This window comes from Podarcis erhardii (assembly GCF_964252035.2).
Source record: "Podarcis erhardii genome assembly, chromosome: 5".
In the NCBI taxonomy this organism is placed as follows: Eukaryota; Metazoa; Chordata; class Lepidosauria; order Squamata; family Lacertidae; genus Podarcis; species Podarcis erhardii.
Window position 1 is genome coordinate 82,069,584 of NC_138509.1, and position 20,879 is coordinate 82,090,462.

The 20,879-nt window shown below is 40.3% G+C and overlaps 1 protein-coding gene across 2 annotated transcripts; it reads right to left on the bottom strand.

Annotated features, from left to right (window-relative positions):
* Positions 1–229: 229 nt before the first annotated feature.
* Positions 230–19,403, bottom strand: NMD3 (NMD3 ribosome export adaptor). Of its 2 annotated transcripts, none has more exons than XM_081862573.1 (16): positions 19,334–19,403; positions 17,769–17,858; positions 15,745–15,879; positions 14,124–14,220; positions 12,685–12,765; positions 11,180–11,308; positions 10,634–10,724; positions 10,059–10,137; positions 9,482–9,578; positions 8,565–8,682; positions 8,172–8,317; positions 7,122–7,234; positions 5,521–5,593; positions 3,984–4,090; positions 2,080–2,150; positions 230–566 (listed from the first exon to the last, which is right to left on the bottom strand). In XM_081862573.1, exons 2-16 carry the CDS (start codon positions 17,810–17,812, stop codon positions 433–435), a joined length of 1,515 nt encoding a protein of 504 aa, XP_081718699.1. In that variant the 5' UTR covers positions 17,813–17,858; positions 19,334–19,403; the 3' UTR covers positions 230–432. The 2 variants fall into 2 exon arrangements, with proteins under 2 accessions (XP_081718699.1, XP_081718700.1); XM_081862574.1 differs by lacking the exon at positions 19,334–19,403 and adding an exon at positions 18,936–19,143.
* Between the last annotated feature and the right edge of the window lie 1,476 nt (positions 19,404–20,879).

Below are 20,879 nucleotides of genomic sequence, written 5' to 3' on the forward strand. Positions count from 1 at the left end.
TTTGTATTTCTAACTAAATGGTAGTTTAAAGTAGATTAGAAGAGTTTATGACGTTACTGGGAACAGCCCTGCAATACACATAAACACACCAGAGATCCCAGGTGCAGATTACAGATTGCCAAAGCATAAACAAATTCAGGGAGTGACACGGCTTTGGAACTATCTTTGTATTTGCATACCTATACAAATTTAGAAACAAGTAAAAATAATCATAATCACACAGTCTGAATGCCGTTCAGGTTTAGTATATATCACAATGAATTTATTAGCCATTAATGACACTTTCCAGCATGATTTATTGTTGAACTGTTGTTCAAAATTTACTGTGATTATAACTTTGTACATCAAGTCTATGAATGTCTATAATAGGGTCCTGTAATAACTAGTTTTCCTTAAGGAAGAAAAATATTCACATTAACAAGACCTATTAGCTTATTCCGTCAACATATCAGCGCCTTCTCCGCCAGTAGCATCTTGAGATATCTGAAGATCTTCCAACATTTCAGCAAGGCTGATCCGGGGAATACCCTCATCATCCGTGTCACTTTCTACAGGAATGACTGCATCTATAAAAACATAAAGCAACATAAGACCTCAAAAGATAAAATAAAATAAAAATCACTTTATTTAACCAACTGAGCTAACTGTCAAACGGCTAGCCATTCTTTAAGAAAACAATGGAGATTCTTTTCAAAATATTTGCTCTCTCCCTGTACCTCCACAATAGCTTTAATGCCTGCTTTGTAGTCTAAACCTGAGTGATGGATAATTATAGTGCAAGATTAATTAGGATCAGAATAATTAATTAGGAATAGAATACTAATTATCCTTCCCCCAAAAGGTTGAAGAGAGCAAGCAGCAGACCACTTGCTTCCCTTTCGCCCAGGATTCATACCAAGTGCTTGTGTCTATTCTCTGCCCTGCTATTGTTAGTTACATGGCGGAATGAGGGCAGTATACACATACAGCCCTTTGTCTCCTACAGTTTGCGCTCCTTTCTATTCAAAAAACAAACAAACATAGACATAAATTCTGCATATCAGGGATGTTCAAGTGTGCAGAGGTTTCTGGATGGTAATACACTTCATCACTAGAGGGAACAAACTGGAAGACCACAAAGAAAATAAATGTTTGGGGGGCCCTGTCCCCTCCATCAGAAAAATAATGCAAGACTGCTGAAGTTTGGGACTAAGTGAGCTGCTTATCTAAGCCTTATCCTGAACAATGGGGAAAGGGGAATATATTTCTCTTCCCCTCCTTGTGTACAAAAGGATTTGGAGAGGAGTGGGGAGACCTGGGATCAACAAGAATATATCCCTTACTCTTATTTTGATTTTTAAAGGATACATTAAGCTGTTAGGGTTGCTGCCTGCATCACAGCTTAAGATCTCCTTGGAGCAGGGAATAATTAGGTTAAGACAAAGTTCCTTCTGACTGCCCCTAATTACTGCCCCACATCCTTTTAGCTTCAAAGGAGCCCAAGTCCTTAAAAGCTTACAGCATCCTGGTCCTGGGGAGAGAACCCTAATTTCATTTGCTCCTCCAGGGTACTCTTAAGTTGCTAAGGGCTTGGTCAGGCGGTCAATTTCCTCATCCTGTTTGCCAACTTCAGCTCATCAGATACTCTACTAATGTCAGACAAACTGTGCCTCCAGGAGGCGATTAAGTGTGCTTGCAGGAGCACAGTATTTTCCTGCATGCCAGGGAATGCAGCATGGTCAAGACAAAGCTTCCTTAAGTTGATGTAACCTGGGGAGATAGATGATGATGCATTACCAGTCCTAAGCTGGTCTAATGCATGCTCTGGGAAAGGAAGAATGCGACAAGAGATGCCGGCAGTTATTATGTACTTCTGTAGCTTCTCATCCTCCTAAATGTCATTAAATTGGCTTGGAGCATTTAGCTCCAGATACTTAGATCATGACAATAGACAGAAACAGTGGACAGAAGACATATTAACTAGAAAATTTAAGAGTAGCCACCATTGGTTGTGAATTCCAGACACCACTGTAGACAGGCAATATTTCTGGGCATTACAATACCGTAAAAAAAGGTAAATACTTCACGTAGGAAACTTACTTTTATAAATATTGACATTTTTTCTAATAGCCTCATCTTCTTCAAGATCTTCTAGGAAGTCCTGGTATTGTCTATAAAAGTAGAAATAAAAGTGAGCAATTTTACTACTTTTTCTGGGGATTAGGTGCATTCTAATACCATTATACTCATAAACTATAAACAGAACACAGAAAACTAAATATTTTTGCCTAGAGGCTATATAAACTATGTCTGACTACTGGGAAAGATGAACATTCACAAGCTGAGCAAGTAAAATTAGTTTGAAAAATTCAAATTAGAAAGTGCTAAGATGTGACATGGGAGATTCCTCATTGGATCTCTCCAGAGACTGACCCCTGCCATCAAACACCTCCTGCTGCTTTTACACACTGTGGGAAAAGACTGGTATCTGTAAAGTTATTATAATTATAATGATTATTTGTACCCCACTCATCAGACTGGGTTGCCCTTTCTTACCTTTCTTTCCCCCATCTGTTTCCATCAGTTTTTCAATTGTTTGACTATCATGCATTGATTTTGTTATACACTGCCAAGAATTCCAATAGTATAAATGGTATAATAATAATAATTTATTATTTATACGCCACCTATCTGGCTGGGTTTCCCCAGCCACTCTGGGTGGCTTCCAACAAAATATTAAAAAAAAACAACCATCAAACATTTAAAAACTTCCCTAAACATACTAAAATGGTAGTATAAAAGTGCTTTAATAATCACTTGTAGGAAAACAGGGTTTGTGTGGGAGGGAAATGGTTAAATATCCCCTCACCCAAGACATCAAAATTGGAGTCTGTTGTAGCTGTTTTACAACCGGAGGGGAAAACCACTCATGAGATTCAACCACACGTTACATCAATTCCAGTCTGAAACAACATCAATGTAAATTTCTAAAATGTTCAAACTCTGCGGCATCTAATTTACTTGCTGCATGTAGCAACTGGCGTTCTCGTCCAGATTCCAGCAATCAGCTTAGCCTATAATATTCCAGAGCTGAAAGGCTATTCAGTTCCTGCACTGAGGAACAAAGCTCTGGTAGCAAACTTTCATACACTAGTTTAGTAGGTAAGATGCACCCAAGATCATTCAGTTTATATCAAGTTAACAGATCCATGGGAAAACTGAGGTCGCCCATCCTAGAGCACACTATGTTGCATACTACTGGAAAACCACACTCCCGCAAAGGTAGAATGCAGTTAGGATCCTTCCACAAGATAAAAGTTCTCTTAATAATTTAGCAACAGCCCATCCTGCTATTTCAAGATGAGGCAATCTCCAATGTTTGAAATAATCTCAGTTAAGTCCTGTAGCATAAGCTGAGTTGGAGTGGATGGGTTTTGGGGGGTCTAATATAGAAAGACTGCTCTTATGTTCCATCTTGGTTTTGAAACTCAGTGAGTTTTGAGCTCACTGACTTCTTGGGAGATTATAGAAGAACATTAGTCTAGAAATCACCTTGTGATTTCCTGTCTAGATGTTCAACTTTTGCAAACTTTCAAAATGCAAAATACACAAAGGGCCAGTTCTCTCCCCCTCTGGGTCTACTGTCCCACATTTGCTTCATTTTGTGAAATCCATGTTGCAATTTTTATTACAAAATATCTTGTAGATTGTAGGTTTCAAGACTTAACAGAACTCTTCACATGGCACCCATGATGGAATTCAGCCACAAGCCTCAGCATTAGTCTAAACTCAGGGGGAGCCAACTTGGTGCCCTCTAGGTCAATGGTCAGGGATGATGGGAACTGGAAATGAACAACATCGGGGGGATACAACTTTAGCTACCCCTGGTCTAAAGAGCATGCATGAAATCAAAGTTGTTTTCTCTACCACCTTATTTTGCTCATAAAATTATGTAATGGGTGGTTGAACAAATGGGAGATAATACAGAACAGCCCCCCCCATACCTTTCATCATCTGTATCCATGCCCTCTCTGTCTCTTTCTAATTCTTTCAGTTTCCAGTTCCTGCGACGCTGACGTTTTGTGCGATCATAGCTCTTCTTGATCAAAACCTAAGAATGGAAAGGGGAAGGTGAGGTACTGTGTCAGAAATACCACTTACAGAACAATACTAAGGGATCCATTAAAAGAGAAAGCTTAAATGAAAATTGGTATTCAGGGCCGTCTTTAGCATATGCGCTGCCAGGGTGCAAAGATCTGCCCAGCGCCCCACCCCCCATTTATTTAGCCGCCCCCAATGTAGTTTAGCTGCCCCAATTTTTTTTAGGGGGGCAACTCCAAATTTGTTGAGGTTTTTTGCCCCCCCCCCCGAATACATTTGGCGACCCCAGAATTTGGCACCTGGGCGCCCTGCACCCCTGGGTAAAAACAGCCCTGTTGGTATTTGAAGCAACTACAGAACTGTAGTGTTAAAACTGACCACAAGGGGCAGTGGGGGGAACGAATATTGAAGGAAGCTATTAAATATTTTTGTACTGCTTTGCATAAATGCTCAAAGTACTTCATATATATTGTATATTACTGTAAGATTTGCCAGCATTACTGCCTCCATGTTAATGTCTGGGAAAGGAAGACAGACACGGAATGTGACATATTATACACACCGTCAGTTCATGGGTGGAATGACATTTGAAGCAGAGACTGAACTCATCGCTCATACTCTTAACTATTCCACCAGAATATTCAGGTTTGCAATCATTAAAGTGGTGTTAAGATTTCCATATGACAAAAAAAAATAAAGAAAAAACAGAAAGTATAAAAACCTCAGTATAAAAACACCAGAGATATATTGGCGGGACTAAATAATGCATCTATGAATAAATGAACAAAGGTACAAATTCAGGAAAAGCAGGAGGGTGATTTTTATTTTTAGCAGTATCAATGACACCAAAGGCCACTATAGCAGGCTAAGCAACACAAACTTCATGGGCTGTATGTGGACCACCAAGGCTCCAGTTTCTGCTTCTGGAATGACTACACATACTGGGAAAGGTATAGTGAAGTGAGCCTTCATGACCTAGACAGAATCGACAAGGCTTCCATTGTCTAGCATTATGCAGAAGCAAAAGATTTGGGGAGGATTTTCATCAAATGACACTTTTCTTGACCTAACAGGCAGAAAGCACAGAGACACTAGTGGGAGACAAAGGGAGCAAAGTTGTGCAGGATGGGCATAAGGCTTGACAGACAGCTTAGGCTGACAGGAAACGAAACCCAGACATATAAAGGGAATCAAAGACTATATAATTTCCTATGCTAGCAAAGAGATTGAGATTCTTGGTCTATATCATGATGATCTTAATAATAATAATAATTTTTATTTATATCCCGCCCTCCCCAGCCAAAGCCGGGCTCAAGGCGGCTAACAACAATAAAACAGTACAACATTCTAAAATCATTTCATTATAAAATTAATTCAACTCAACTGTTCATCAGTGCCCAAATGTTTGTTTAAGGAAGGAAAGAAGTATCAAAAACTTACCACATCTGGAACATTATGTGGGTTCATCTTATTTGCAAATTCATCATTTAGATTGCAGTTCACTAAGTCAAACCTAAAATAAGAATATGCAGAAGGGTTTCTTTGTTAACTGTATCATACTTCTACACAACTCAGAAATGTCAATATTTCTAATAGAAACAGAAAAGCAGAATGGGAAAGAAAATGTAACAAGAACAGCAGCAGCAGCAGCAGCAGCAGCAGCAGCAGCAACAACAGGCACTGCTGGTATGTAAGAAGGAAAAGTTTTGAAAAGCAGAGGATGTTCATACAGAAAATGTAACAAATAATCAAAACAGTAACAAGAATGGAGACTTGCTAAAACTCAAGACCTTGTACCTTTATTAAATGTCAAATTATCCACCTACTTGGGCTGCCTTAAGACTGGCATCGAGAAGATTTTAATTGTGTTTTAAAATTATATAAATATGTCCATTTAACAGCTTGGTTTGAGATATGTTATAGAGGCTTTGATATAATGGTGACAGATCAGAGCTCCATACATTTTGGCTTGGCTTACTTGCTACTTTTATTATATATGGTTGCCATTAGCCCATTCTGCCCTGCTTCCACTGCCTCAAATCCTCTGCATGAGGATTTAATCTCCCTGCATTCTGCATGGGACTTTGGCAGAAGCCTGGAGAGAAACAAAGTTTGTGGAGCATTTGGTGCGAAAATGATTTGTAATAGCAATACGACAATATTTATTATGGGCATCTAAGGAGTCAGCATGTGAATGACACGTTACAGCCTTCAGTGTTCTCTTTTAATTTTCCCAATCCTGAAGGCATGGCACAATGCCACCTCTAAAAAGTTGTTGCAAAGGGATGTTTTTAACTGTGGAGTCCTGAAGTGTGTATAAGGGATGCTGGAAATGGAAGAAGAAAAATTCACTCTAAGGGCTCTAAGAGGACAGGTCTGGCATCAGAAGGGCAGAAGAGCTGAGCATGGCCTTGAGGCTAAACTGGTGCCATTGTTGTCCTGATTAGAACCTGTTGCTAGAACATCTCTGCTTGATGACGGTCTCCAAGAGAAAAACAGCAGCATTTATCGCCAGGATTAGCATTTACTGGGGGTATGCACAGAAGTCCTTTAAATGGTTTGTTAAAATTCAGAGAACTCAGGCACTTGCTAGAAAGGGAGAGGCACTCACCATTAGGGAATGGGTTTGTAGAACCCTGCCTCCGACTAAAGTAAAAAGCCTATTACAAACAAACATTGCTCTTAAAAGATTCAGCTTTGTGAATTACTCTGCCTTTTAACAAGTAGGTGCATGAGGGTAAATACTGCCCACTGTATTTTGCACTAGCTATTAAAAGGAAGTTCTTCTCAAATTTATCCTCTTCCTTTTAATGCAATGTTGTCATCAACTTTCCCTATAATCATTATATTGCAGAAAACGTTACCCAGTGCTGTCACACCTCCCAGCTTTCAGAGTACCTTAAGGTTTCAGAAAACCAGCTCCAATTAGCATCAATTAGCAAAGTTATTAGTTCTGAAGGGGCACAGCCCTGCAGCCTTCTAAAGTGGTATGCAAGAATGGAACTGAACATCAACCAGAAGCAGAATAGAGCATTACAAACCCCAGCACAAGATCTCCAGGATTCAGAAGATGCCCCAAGTGAGTACGACAGAAATATTGGGTATCGGTATTCAACTCTGATGTTTTCTGCACCCAGGCTTCAGCAAGTGTATGCTTCAAAATAACAAAGAGAAAAGAACACATATGATTAAAAATGAAACCTGGATATGTTAAGAGTTGAACCAAACCTTCTCTCACATTTTATAATTCAGCATCTTAATTTCCCCTCAAACTGCCAATTTCCCCCAATTTATCCTTAAGGAAGTGTGTATCAAATATATTCGTTGTATGGTTTTTCTAGCAATGTACTGAAAATGCCACTCCATGTATCAATGGTATATGCTGGATGCTACACCGACCTACAAATTGATTTTGCAAAGCATGTCATGTCATGTCATGTTGAACCAAAGCTGACTAAATAATGTAAAAATAAAGTAAAACCATGCAGATTTGCTTAATTTATACGCCACAAAGATAAGTTTGCTTCACATGGAGTCTGAGTCACTTTGATGCAGAATTGTGATAGTTAATGCACTTTGTACACACAAAGTGTACAGTAAGAATTGATTCATAATAATTAAAAAGGATTCTCTTATTTTTCCTTCTTTATCCACAGCAAAAGTTGGCGTATTCCAATGTGCATAAATGCTTTTAATTTTTATCTACCTGAGATATTAAATGGACAAAGATGGACATGACCTTCTTGGGAGTGATATCTCAAATGCAGAACTCCCTTTCAAAAGAAGCACACCTCATTCAAAAATACAAGAACTTAGACTAACATGTAATTCAGTGACATAGCTTAAAGGCAGAGCACCTACTTAGGAAACAAAATGCCCAAGGTCAATCCTCAGCTTCTCCAGTTAAAAGGTTCTTAGGGAGCAGATATGGGAAAGAGTTGCTGCCAGTTAGAATGGCAAACTGGGCTAAATAGATCAATGGTATGACAGCTTTCAAATGACATGTGACAGAGTTAAACAATTCCAAGGCAGGGAGAAAGATCTGGCCAAGCTTCTAGAAGAGGCGCAAATAAGAGAATAACAATTCTTACTTTGTTGGATTTCATGCCTGCACCAGCACCTTGTTTTCTCCCATGGGCCTTGCTGATGTCCATTACAATAAATTCCTCCAACTGCTTTGGCTGGAACAAGCTGTTAAAAGGATGACGCCAGTAAGTGTTTCCATCCACTTCAGCAACTGAAAGACAAGAAATATAGAAGTAATGCAGATGTTACTTGTAAGCCACTATTCTGATTTGTGTGTGTGGGAAAAGTCACATAGGACTGATATTCTCTTCAATGCACCTGATGCCATCATAGTAGCCTGTAGCTTAGTTTTTCAAATACATCAACCTCAGGCTCATGTAAATTTCTGCTGATGGGAGTGTGATTCCTATTAGCATTACTGGATTACATTTTAATATGAAAAATATCAAAAAACTTACTCTGCAGTGTATTAGGATCAATGAGGTGAATGGCACTAGTTATTCGGAGGCAAATACAAATCTGGCTCATATTCCCAAGGCTTTGAGCCAGCTTCGGAGACAAGCATACAACATTGTCCTGAACAGAGAGAAAAAAGAAGGAAAGAAAGCAAAGCAATTACAAAACAAAAACAAAAACAAAAAGCTCATCAATTCCTATTGTAAATCTGCTGTTAGAATGACTAAAATGCTAAAAGGAGGCCTGGGAGGCCTGAGGATTAGGAAACTACAAGCAACTAACTAAATCCTTTAGCTGAATTTCTGTAAAAGCTAGTAGTTAAGATTTCAGACCGTAAGAACTGTAGGCGCATTTCACTTGTAAAATTTCTTAATCTCTGAAATCGTTAGAGCATATTCTCCAAGTCTTTCCCAAACACAAAAGTTCCAATTGAAAAACAAATACTTCAATATGGATTTTATTGCCATATCAATGTGTTGTACCAGCAGTCTAGAGGAAAAACTGTTACTGCAGTTCAATAATTAACATTCTCAAGAGGATTCACACATACTTGTTTAGTACTTGATGACTCCTTATGTGTTGTGTTTGGATACTGGATGGTATGAAAAATTCTAGCTATGACATCTCGCTCACTCATGAAAGTTATCCCTTCAAACTACACTAACCAGAGATGAAGATGTATGTGTAAATCTGTACACAGGCCCTTTGAAATCCATGCTAGGATTGAAATAGATAGCTTGTTTTCTCATATTATTGTGGTTTTAGGCTACAATCCTATATAGACTCATTGAATAAAATGGAACATATGTCTTAGCAGATTTAGCTTCTACAGCACTGGCAGTGCAAACAATCCATTTAGCAGGAAGTCCCCCAAGACAGTTTCTTCTTGATTACGGGCTAGGAATCAAGTCAAAAATACCTTGCATACTGGAACAATCTCCACAGAAAATGTGCTTTTGTAGTTATACGTATTGCTATGAATGTCATGAGAGATCAAACGCTGGGATGACTTAGACCTGAAATTTTAAAAAAACAAATCCAAATCAGAGATAACAAGGAAAAAAAAAAAGGAAATTCTATGGCTACAATAACAAACTGGGCAGGAAAGTGAAAACCCCACAAATGACAAAAAATAGTGAGAATCTTTGGTTATGTTTAACAATCCACTCCTAAGTTCTCAAACTGGAGGTGTGTGGGACAAGGGACCCTAAAGGGGAAGTTCCAGGATGGGTCAGCATCTTGAAGGCAGAAAAGAAAGCTGCTTTCTCTTGACAATTAAAGTTTAGCATTGTAGTTGTTGCAAGCACCTACAAAAAGGCAAGAGGCAAAGGCACTACTGCCACCACTGCTGCCTCTGTGATATAAACAGATTCCCTGATCCAGGTAGAGCAACACTGAAACTACTTCTATGCACTAGCTTCAGTGGGACTAAACTAAAACACTTTAATTCATGATGCAGCTATGCAAAGGATCACACACTTTAAAGACAGTCTTACCTACAAGGAACTGTGCACTGAAGAAAGTCCACCATCTTTTGAGCATGTTGTTTTGAAGCATAGTAGAAATCAAGGCCATCTGAAAGCATGTATATGGAATTAAAACTCATGGCGGTTCATATTGATATATTATCACAGGGATCTATATTCCTCAGAGCTTTTATGGATTTTCATGCAAGTGCCAAGTCTACTTCTCCCTTCATTAACAATATATTATGCTTATCACAAACAAGCTGTGAGGGAATGGAAGGTTGGATGAGGTGGTGGCTTGGTGAGCAACACAAGCAGGCATGGCAGCCCCAAGTAATAAATATACTTCTCTTCATCTCTATGCAAAATATTAATTATATGGGTGATATCTACTGTTAGCCACTGCAGAACCATTGAAAGCAATGAAGCCCACTGATTTCAATGGGTGTACTCCAAGTGTGACCAACGTTATATACACAAAACATCATATTTATTATATGCCAAAGCTCTGATTTTGAAAAACCTAGCCTCTCCTTCATGCCTGAAAGTACTTCATATCATATTTGCTTTTACAAGAACTTAGTCGCTTCATAAACATCACTCACCATGAATTTCTTTAATCCGAAGAGTATTCTGGTGAAGCCTATGTTTTAAAATCAATTGCTCCAAGTAGTAGAAAGTCTTTTTATGTAGAGTCTAAGAATAAAAATAAGATTTGTACACATCACTTTCATGTAAAGGCCCCCAGGGCATCTGAAAATGTGGCTGATCAACAGGGTTGCTATTTCACCCAAGGTCCAAACAGATCATAAGACCCTGGAAATTACTTAAGCAGGAATACATAAATATGCAGCACTATATTGTATTTACTCAGCATTAAGTTCGAGCAAGTTTAGTGGAACATACTAGGACCTAGGCACATGTATAATTGCCAAAAACATTGAAGCATTTTGTAGCTTATTCAAAATTCATTAAATTTCCATACCACTCTTCACCCAAGCATCACAGGGGAGATTACAATATAAAATATGTACCATAGTAAGAAACAAAAACAATACCCCGCAACTCAGAGTTTAAAAAGCCATATATTTTATACACAAGTTCAGTACACGAGGCAACCACAAATGCATGTATATATAACACAAACATACCTTCTGTCTAATTTGTACCACTGCTTTCCAGAAGTCCTTAGCTTCAACTCGATGGCAGTCATCACACATTTGAGACTGAACAACATACTCTATTATAAAGACTTGCTGAAGAACTGCCCCATTGATCACCTATGGAAGGAAGTTAAGTGCAAGATTAAGTTTTTCTGTCATCTCTACTAGGTTGTTTCTGGAGAGTAACCTTTGACAGTCTACCTGTGTGGTTGAAGCCAAAGAGTAACATGGGAGAGAGTTCTTTGACCCCCTGCCACCTGTGTTATGGGGTTCCACAGGGTACCATTTGACCCCATTGTTATTTAACATCTATATAAAGCCACTGAGAGCGGTCATTAGGAGTTTTGGAGCAAAGTGCCACCAGCCTGTTGATGGCATACAGCTCTCTTTCTCTTTAACATCTGAATCGGGCTTTGCAAGGCCTGGACCTTAATGAAGTGGTGGAGCAACTTGCCTCAACTAGAAGTCAGGTATTTAGAGTTGCCAGCCCCATGCTATGGAATACTCTTCAAGCAGAGATTTGCCGGGTATCCTCACTTTTGACTTTCAAGCATCTGTTCATGTTTTTGTAGCAAAAGGTCTTTGCTACTACTTAATTTTTGATTAGAAAGTCATCTAAATAATTATATGCATTTTAGAAAAATTAAATGGTATTTAATGTTCTATTGTTGTTGTTGTTGTTGTTTAGTCGTTTAGTCGTGTCCGACTCTTCATGACCCCATGGACCAGAGCACGCCAGGCACTCCTGTCTTCCACTGCCTGATGTTCTATAGTTTATGCCATCTTCTATAACGTGGTGGTATAGAAATACTTTCATATAATTTTTGTATTTTATCATTGTAAACTGCTTACAGATGATTGAGGTTTGGTGGTCAATAAATTGTTTAAATAAATTAAAATTAAAAAGTAACTGGCATTAAAAGAGATACAGCTAATAGCCCAAATGCTCTGAGGCAGTGTTCCCCAACCTTGGGCCTCCAGCTGTTTTTGGACTACAACTCCGATCATCCCTCACTAGCAAGACCAGTGGTCAAGGATGATGGGAATTGTAGTCCAAAAACAGCTGGAGGCCCAAGGTTGGGGAACACTGCTCTGAAGTATTGAGTCTTAGCTCAATACTCCAAGCTTTCTACTTAGCTATTTTTTCTTACTCTTACTTTCTTACCTCACAATTGTGCTATAAAGCTGACTGATGGAAATGGAAGGAATACAAGTGGAAGGAATACAAATATCATTAAGTCCGGTCCCCAATCCTAAGTCTGGATCCCTTCAATGTACAGAAACCTCTAGCCTGGTTCTATACATGCTTATATGGAAGCAAATTCTAGCATTTTAATGGGACTGACTTTCATGGTCCATAATATGGCTGTAACATTGTTCAGAACTCAGCAAGTCACAAGCAAGAACATCCTTGACTTCCTCTAGCTAACACAACATACTCCTGGGTTCCCTAATAATTTTGATTTATAAAAGTCACTCCAAAGTCTAATCACCTCTTTTTGTACAGTCAGCTTTACTTTAAGTCTTTTGGAATGTGGTTCAGTCCATACAAATCCTGCTTCGATCAACCGCACCTGTCAGGAGGAAAGAGCATGCATGATTACCATTACTGTATATTTCTACAAATGCTGAACAACAGAAATGGTGCCACATAGGTCTGGGCTCTTACATTCAACTAATGTCACTGTTAAAATACAGGAAATGATACATGGCATTTATTAAAACTTTTAATATTCCATTTACTATTATGTATGTCTCCTAATCAACAAATGATGACAATAATCCCTGCTTCCACTTCATGGCTTGCTTCTGCCCATTGGCTTATTGACTTTTGCGTTGAACGTCAGCTCACCTTCATGCACAAACTGGAAATTCATGGAGTGAAATCCTGTACAGAGCCATAAACTGCTGTTTAGAATATACCCCACCCAACTGCTATAAGAACCCTCTAAGTTAGCAGCAAATACTTTACCTTACATCAATGGAACCCTGACACCAATGGAACTGCTACATCAAACATATCCCTACACCTATTAGCACTTTAAATAAATCATCATCTCTTTGCCAGCTACATAACAGCATAATTTCATTTGTCTGAATGCCTATTCAGACTTGGACAAGATGGATGAAAACATATTTCATAACTTAATCACATTATCTGTATTTTTAAAGTTTTATGCTGTGCCTTATAGTGTAGCCCTGATGTTTTACAATATCGTGGTAAATAAATCTTTTTACAAATAACATTTCACCCACATGTTCCTACTACTCTACTCTGAATCTCTTGGGCACGACAGCTCTCAGGGAAAAAACCACAATGTTGTAGCCACCTAACTTTAAGTGTCCCTCACAGGTTGGGGTTTTGTCACCTAGGCTATTACTGCTGATGTCCTTCACAGCTTGGGACACAAGGAGCACTGGGAGAAGTGGGGTTTTTACTCAGATGGTCCAACGGCCATTCTGCTTCTCAATCTCTCATACAAGACTGCTTGTTGAATGATGAAGATATTTCAGGCGACTTCCATGTCTAGCCACATCATGAAAGTGGTATTTCTTCAGTGCTTCTTATAATTTTAATTATGCTTTTTTCCTCACAAACAGAACTGGTGAAGAATGATAACCCAGTCCACTATGTTTCTGTGGATGCCTATGGGTATAGATTCTAATGGCATAGGTACTTGTGAACACAGAATCAAGGAACAGCTCTTTTGTGGTAAACATGCCCGAGTACATACCATTAAGGAACTATCATTGTATGCCGTGCCCCCAAAATAGAACTGGAAGGTACAACCAAAGTACATCTGCTTGGAGAATCAACTCATTATTAGTGGCTAACTCCACGTAAGAATCACAGCTTTCACAAGCAGAATGAAGTTTACAGAAATATAGTAGACTCCAATTTCATATAAAAATATAGAGCTACAAGACTAACCTTACTAAGGGAAGCTTTGATTTTTTTAAGGCATAATGTCAGAAGTTCTCTTGATTCCAAGGCACACTGAATCCAAGTTCCTGGTGGTTGAAGGTATCTAAAATTGAAAATAAAAGCAATACATGAAATTGACTCAACCCAAATATATACAATGATGTGCCTATATTTAAATAGCATTATAACTACATAACACTAATAAGCCACAAAAATAATTTCCTAGTCTTTTGGATCTGAAAATAATTCCTCATCATCATTCAACAACTCATTGCTTTCTACTGAATGCCACAAAAACAGAGGTTTATGGTTCACAATGTTACAGCCAGAAATGGTCAAAGAAGTTGTGATTAAGTATGATGCATTCATATGCACCTGCTAACTCAGCTGATCAACATGCACAACAGATGTAAACAGTGAAAGGTTTTAGAATTTTGACTAACAATAAGGAAAATTTAAGTCAAAATGTCATTAGAGGCTGGAGGTAACTGACAACTCAACAACTACCTCAATTAAGACAAACTGACCTTCAAAGAATATGCTATACAGTGTGAATATAAGTTTATTGTGCTAGCCAAACTCCATGATGAAGGCAGAAAAACACGAACAATTTCAAATACAAAATATAAATCAAGGCTTATTAATTAAATTTACACATCACCCATCATCTGGGGACCCATGTGATGGTTTACAGTATAAAAACACAGAAATACATAACATAATAATGAACAAAACAATAACCCCCTCTACAAAACAATACCCCCCAAAACAATAATGCCTCCATGGTACATTATAATGATATTCAACATTAATGTATACTAATTATATTAATGTCCTTATGTCAGACAGCTACTTCTTTAAATAAAATGTAATATCTTGGCATGAACAGCAATGATGTATAGTCAACGCAGCAGTCCTATTCACTTTAACTGCCCTTATGTATAAGAAGTTTCTGGTGGATTGCATCTGACTGGTGACACCAAACAATAAATTTTAAAAAGATGAGACTGTCTCACATCATGCAACAAAAGAACAAAGCACTCTGTTTCAGAAGACTCTCAATCTGTCTGCCCATACCTTCCACAAAGTATATTCCATATTTCTTGGAAAGTATGCAGGTAGCTACATGCCCCCTACATGACATTTCTCTGTTCAGCAACTATGCTCTGAAAATCCCTAATGACGTTGTGACAATTGATGTTCTGGTGATTATGAAGTGCTTCTTTCCCCACTACAAGACTTACTATCTGTCTCTGCAATGTGTGCCACAAAAAGAAGGCATGGTAATTGACAATTTTTGTATTTCTAGAGAGAGGGAACTAGCCATTGTTAAGCTGATGCTTCCAAAACCCTTGTTGAAACCTTTTATCTACCGAAACATGCAGAACAATCCTTTTTGAATACCTGCTAATTCTGCTTAAGGACTCTGGCCACAAGCAGACTCAAGGCCTTTGCACACTATTTTGCATTTTTTTCCCTTAGCCTAAAAAAAAGTTTTGCTTGACTGTGGATTAAGGCATTTTTTTCTGGATCTACACATCTACTTTTACTTTTTAAAATGTTTATATAAGCACTCAGGAAAGTTATGTTATGTCAGTGCCCTTAAGATTGAGAAAACAGTTGGTACCTTCCACATTGTTTGCAGAAATGAACAATGACTTGCTTAGGAATTCCTTCAGTTATGTCCACTTGAGTCCGTAAACATGCTACACACATGTTGGCTGGATTGGGTGGAATTGCAATGCCACACTGGCAGCACAGGCTAGAAGGAAGAAAGAAAATGACCATTGAAACCGAAATGCACAAAAGACAAAGTCATGATTATTCCCTGGATAGTGTTATAATTCAAACATATGAGACCAGAGTTCAAATGCTACTGAGGCAACTCAATGGATGGCCTTCAGTAAATAGTTCTCAGTTGCATGTGCCTAGTTGGCTAGATTGGTGTAAAAACAATCTTGTTTTGAGGATGAACAAGGTAAGAATTGAGCTTATTCAAGTGCTTTGATGCAAATATTAGTAATAATCTGAGAGTCAGGTCTGTTCTTGCATTTCACAATTCAATTATGAAGCACTTTGTAGATGCACCTGACAAAGTAGGTTCTGACCCATGAACAAGTAGGCAAAATGACTATTTGTTTCTAGCACTACTAATTTCTAATGCTTTGATATTCCGACACATCTGAGAGTATAAATAACAGGAGGACATGTATGGGGAGAACTGCTTCTTAGAAAGTAGCCCTGCATGGCAAATTCTTGCATAGTGGAAAGCAAATAGTCCTCCACATATAAGTTTTAGTCCTCCACATATAAGGAGATATCAACTGATTTCAAACAAGCAACTTATTCATTTATTTCATTTATATCCCACCTTACCTCCAAGGTATCATACAGAGCTCCCCCCCAATCTATTCTCACAATAGTGAGGTAGGTTCAGCTGAGAGTGAATGACTGATCCAAGGTCACCTTCATTGCTGAGTAGGGATTTGAACCCTGGTTCCCAGGTCCTAGTCCAACACTCTTAACCGCTAGGGCTGGGTGATATCAGCTTTTCAACATCATGGTGTTTCGCCAGCCAAACATCACAGTTTGGCAATATACCGTGATGCTGAAGAAACAAGCTGCATTCGCCTCTGCCCACGAGGCACCTGGTGAAACTGCCCCAGCTCTCACCTCAGGAACTGAGGCGGTTTCACCCAGCGCTCGTGGGCTGGGACAACACAGCTTGCACAGCTCAGCTGGGGATCGGGAAGGTTCCCGCTCCCCAGCCTCACGGATTCAGCTTGCTTCTTCCTCTGCATCATATGAGGGCAGAGTGCAATGGCAGTTTCACTCAGTGGTACAGTGGTGCCCCGCAAGACGAAAAACTTGCAAGACGAAAGAGTTTTCCGTCTTTTGAGTCATTCTGCAAGACGAATTTCCCTATGGGCTTGCTTTGCAAAACGAAACGGCTTGTGAGTTCTTGCGAGTTTTTTCCCTTTTTCTTCAAGCCGCTAAGCCGCTAATAGCTGCTAAGCCGCTAATAGCCGTGCTTCGCAAGACGAAAAAACCGCTAGACGAAGAGACTCGCGGAACGGATTAATTTCGTCTTGCGAGGCACCACTGTATATCGCTGGTGAAACTGCCACTGCTTCTGAGTCCCTCTGCTGGCACTGCCACTGGAGGAAGGAACGCTGGCGATATACCGCTGAGTGAAGCTGACATTGCAGTATGCTCCTCATACTGATCCTGGTATATCAATATACCGTATTGGCCTGAATATAAGTGTCACTTTCCCCCCAAATTCCGACTGTGAAAAGTTAAAGTGTGGCTTATATTCGTGACCTTACAGTATGCAGCCAGGAGTGCAGGGCAAACAGGGCCCCTGCGTAGTCCTCCGTCCTCTCTCCTAAGGCCAGGAAGGGAGGGAGAGAGGAAAGGGAAAAGTTGCTCCCCCTCCCCTGTATGCAGCCAGGAGCAGCGATGAATGGAGCGGCTTCTATTTGGGTATTTTCTCCCCCCCATCAATTTTAAAGATGCGGCTTACATTCGGGCCAATATGGTATCACCCAGGCCTACTAACCACTACACTATAGTGACTCTCCAGCACATATATCACATGAAGGACAATACTCCTTCCTGTATGGCTGTCAAAGACAGTATGTTACTCACATGTTCCCCTGGCTGACCGTTGCAGGCTCTTTCATGTATTCCATCTCTAGCTTCACACGTGTTTCCCAAGAATGAGACACGCATTAGCACCTAGTAAGGTGAGAGCACAGGTTAGGGTCCACCTATTAAAGAGAGTGTCTAACATAAGAAGAACCCAACTGGATCAGATCAAAAAGCCAAACATTTAAACATCTTGTTCTCATTGTTGTCAACCAGATATCTATGTGGGTGGGATGTTCTTATGTTTTTGATACTGATGAAGCTCAAATACTGAGATGCAAGTACTAAAGGAAATGGGATAGGGTGGTGACATATGTGAAGCACCACTTTAGCTAATGGGACCTCCTGCTGCTGCTGTGCTGCCGGAGCATGATTTCTGTTCTTATCCTGAAGCAAAGTTCTTAACCCGAGGTATTATTTCTGGGTTAGTGGAGTCTGCAACCTGAAGCGTATGTAACCTGAAGCGTATGTAACCTGAGGTACCACTGTACATTTAAAGCAGCTTTATACCACTTTGCCATTGACTCCTCCCAAAGAATCCAGTGAACTGTAGTTTATTAATGGTGCTGGAAACAGTAGTTCTGTGCTGGATAAACCACACTTCTCCGGATTCTTTGGAGGAAGCCATAGCTTTTAAAAATGGTAGAAATGTTCTTTAAAAGTATGGTGTGGATATGTGGGGTCCCAAAGCTGCTAAGGACATCAGTGCTGGCATGAGGGGACATTGAGCTGACTGCGTACAGCAACAAATTGCCTGTCTAAGACACTATTAACATTATTATTATTATTATTAATTAAATTGGCTAGTCACTTCCATGGCAACCCAAAGTGACTTGCAATACAGTACAACACATTTGACATCCAGGAAAGCAGGGGCTTTTTGACTGGCTGTAAGCATGGGCATAGCCAGCATTTGTGTTGGGGGGGGGGGCAGCACCTCCGTTAGTTAAGTGTTTTTATTGATTTAGGGGGGCAGCTGCCCCCTTTGGCTATGCCCATGGCTGTAAGCCCAAAGCAACACGTAGTGGGGGGGGGAAGCAACACAGTACGGTACTGAAAGAAAACGAAACACAGATGCCTCTTTCGAGCTTACTCAAACGAGATTTAGATCCTTAAAAAAGCCCATCCAAGTAGACGATCATTTTTTTTTTAAATCCACCAATCCACCATATATGTGATAAAGCCACGTTCTATGGCCCGCTCTAGATAGGGCAAAGGTCGCGGGGTCCCTTGGCAGCAGCAGCGATCTGCACCCGCTCAGAGGCACTCTTGCCCACATGGCAACGCGGCAAGCTCCACAGTTTCGGAAGCAGCGATATCCAGCCCCGGGTGGAGAGGTGATGTAGCACTTCGGGCCGGCGGTTAAATTAAGAAGAGGAGGAGGAAGGGAAAGAGGAGCGGAGGCGGCACGTGGCGGTTGGGCCCAGCGCAGCTCAGGGCGCCAACGGTCGTCTTGCGCGCGCCGAAACGGCCTCCCCCCTCCCCGCGCGCGTTCCTCTCCCCCCCCCCCCCCGCGCAGAGGCCCCACAAAGCGACTCGCGCTCGGTTTCCCCCTCGCCTCTTACTTACTTTCTCTTCACGGCCAGGTCTACGCCTCGCGTTCCAACGTCCTGGAAGTGGAGAGAGAGAGAGAGAGAGAGAGAGAGAGAGAGAAGGCACAGCTCTCGCGAGAACGGTGGGAAAAGAACGCCGAGGGGGGAAACGGGAAGTCGCCATGTGAGTGGCGACGTAGAGGTAAGGAAAGCGTGTTTTCCCCCTCCCCGCAGGTTCAGTTGAGAACCGGAGGCGTAGGGTTGCTGTCGTCGGGTGTTGCTAAGCAAGCCCCCGTTGTTCAGATGGAGGCGGGAGAGATAGAGACAGAGGCATGGGCAGGTGGCGGGAGAAGTGCACTCTGCAGATGCTCAGGGGTCCCTTTTTCTTTTCTTTTTTCAAGGCTGACTTCATTAAGCTTGACTCGTTGTAACAGGGAGATTGCATCTCGGCAGAGCAAGCGTCGCTTTCCTTTCCGTTCTTCACTTCCAATAAGAATTTTATTTTAAAAGAGCAACGAAAGTATCACCATCATTCCTCATCAGTAGCATTTTAATATATCGCTTAATGGGCAAAATCCCTAAGCGGGTTTGCATAAAACACAGCAAGATAATAAATAAATAAATAAATAATAAATAAATAAGTAAAACCCGAAAATACAAAGAAAGGCAACAGTAGAAACAGAGCAGTCGTTAACAAAGCTTTGAGCTAAATATCAATAAATAACAAAACAGATATGTGCATGAGATATCTATTTTGTAATTATGCAATATAAGCAGTAAAACTGTTGGCATCCGTGTATAATAATAATAATAATAATTTTATTTATACCTCTCCCATCTGCTTGGGTTGTTGTGGAATTCCCATCTAAGTTTTTTACTCAGACTCATCAAAATTAATGGGTCTAATTTACTTGTGGTCACTGACTTCAATGAGTCTACCACAAATAATTTGGGCCAATTAATTTCAAGTGGCCAGATTCGGCTACCTGGTTCGGAAAGTGGAAGGCACCACAAGGGTTAGGGCAGTGGGGCTTTCACCTCTTCCCCTGCCCCACGCCGTCCCCAAATCCGCTCTGGAGGGTTAGAACAGACCTTTCCAAACTTTTCATGTTGGTGACACACTTTTAAAGATTTGTTATATGTCTCTGCCACCCTTCATTCAAACAAATCTCCAAGCAAGCAAGAGTCCAAAAATCCATCATGGTGTATTTCTCCTCTGTCTCATTTCTCCTCTGATACCAACTGTAAGACCATCTTTTAAGCATGAATTTTACTACCCCTTTCTTATTATACTTGATTTTCAACCATGTCACCATTAACGTTGCCGGCCTTCAAGTTTGCAGGTACATCTTTGTAACACAGAGCTGGTCTACCATTGGGCCTGGTGCTTCAGCCACTGATTTGGAATTTTCACCCTTAAAACAGGTCTACAATATTGACTGCAGCCTTGGCAAAAACAAACAAACCCCACTGTTATACCCAGGCTACGGCTTAAAAGCAGGAATTGGCTTTGTCCGTCCTTTGCCAGGCACAAGTGCTTTGATGGCTTGAATGAAATTGTGGTTCTGAAGGTGCCCAG

Coding starts and splice junctions, on each gene's coding strand:
- NMD3 (XM_081862573.1), bottom strand. CDS start 17,812: ATGGAATACATGAAAGAGCCTGCAACGGTCAGCCAGGGGAACAT. Junction 12,766..14,123: donor TCAAAGCTTCCCTTAGTAAG/GTTAGTCTTGTA, acceptor TCCTCCTGACAG/GTGCGGTTGATCGAAGCAGG. Junction 11,309..12,684: donor AGCTGACTGTACAAAAAGAG/GTGATTAGACTT, acceptor TTCCTTCCATAG/GTGATCAATGGGGCAGTTCT.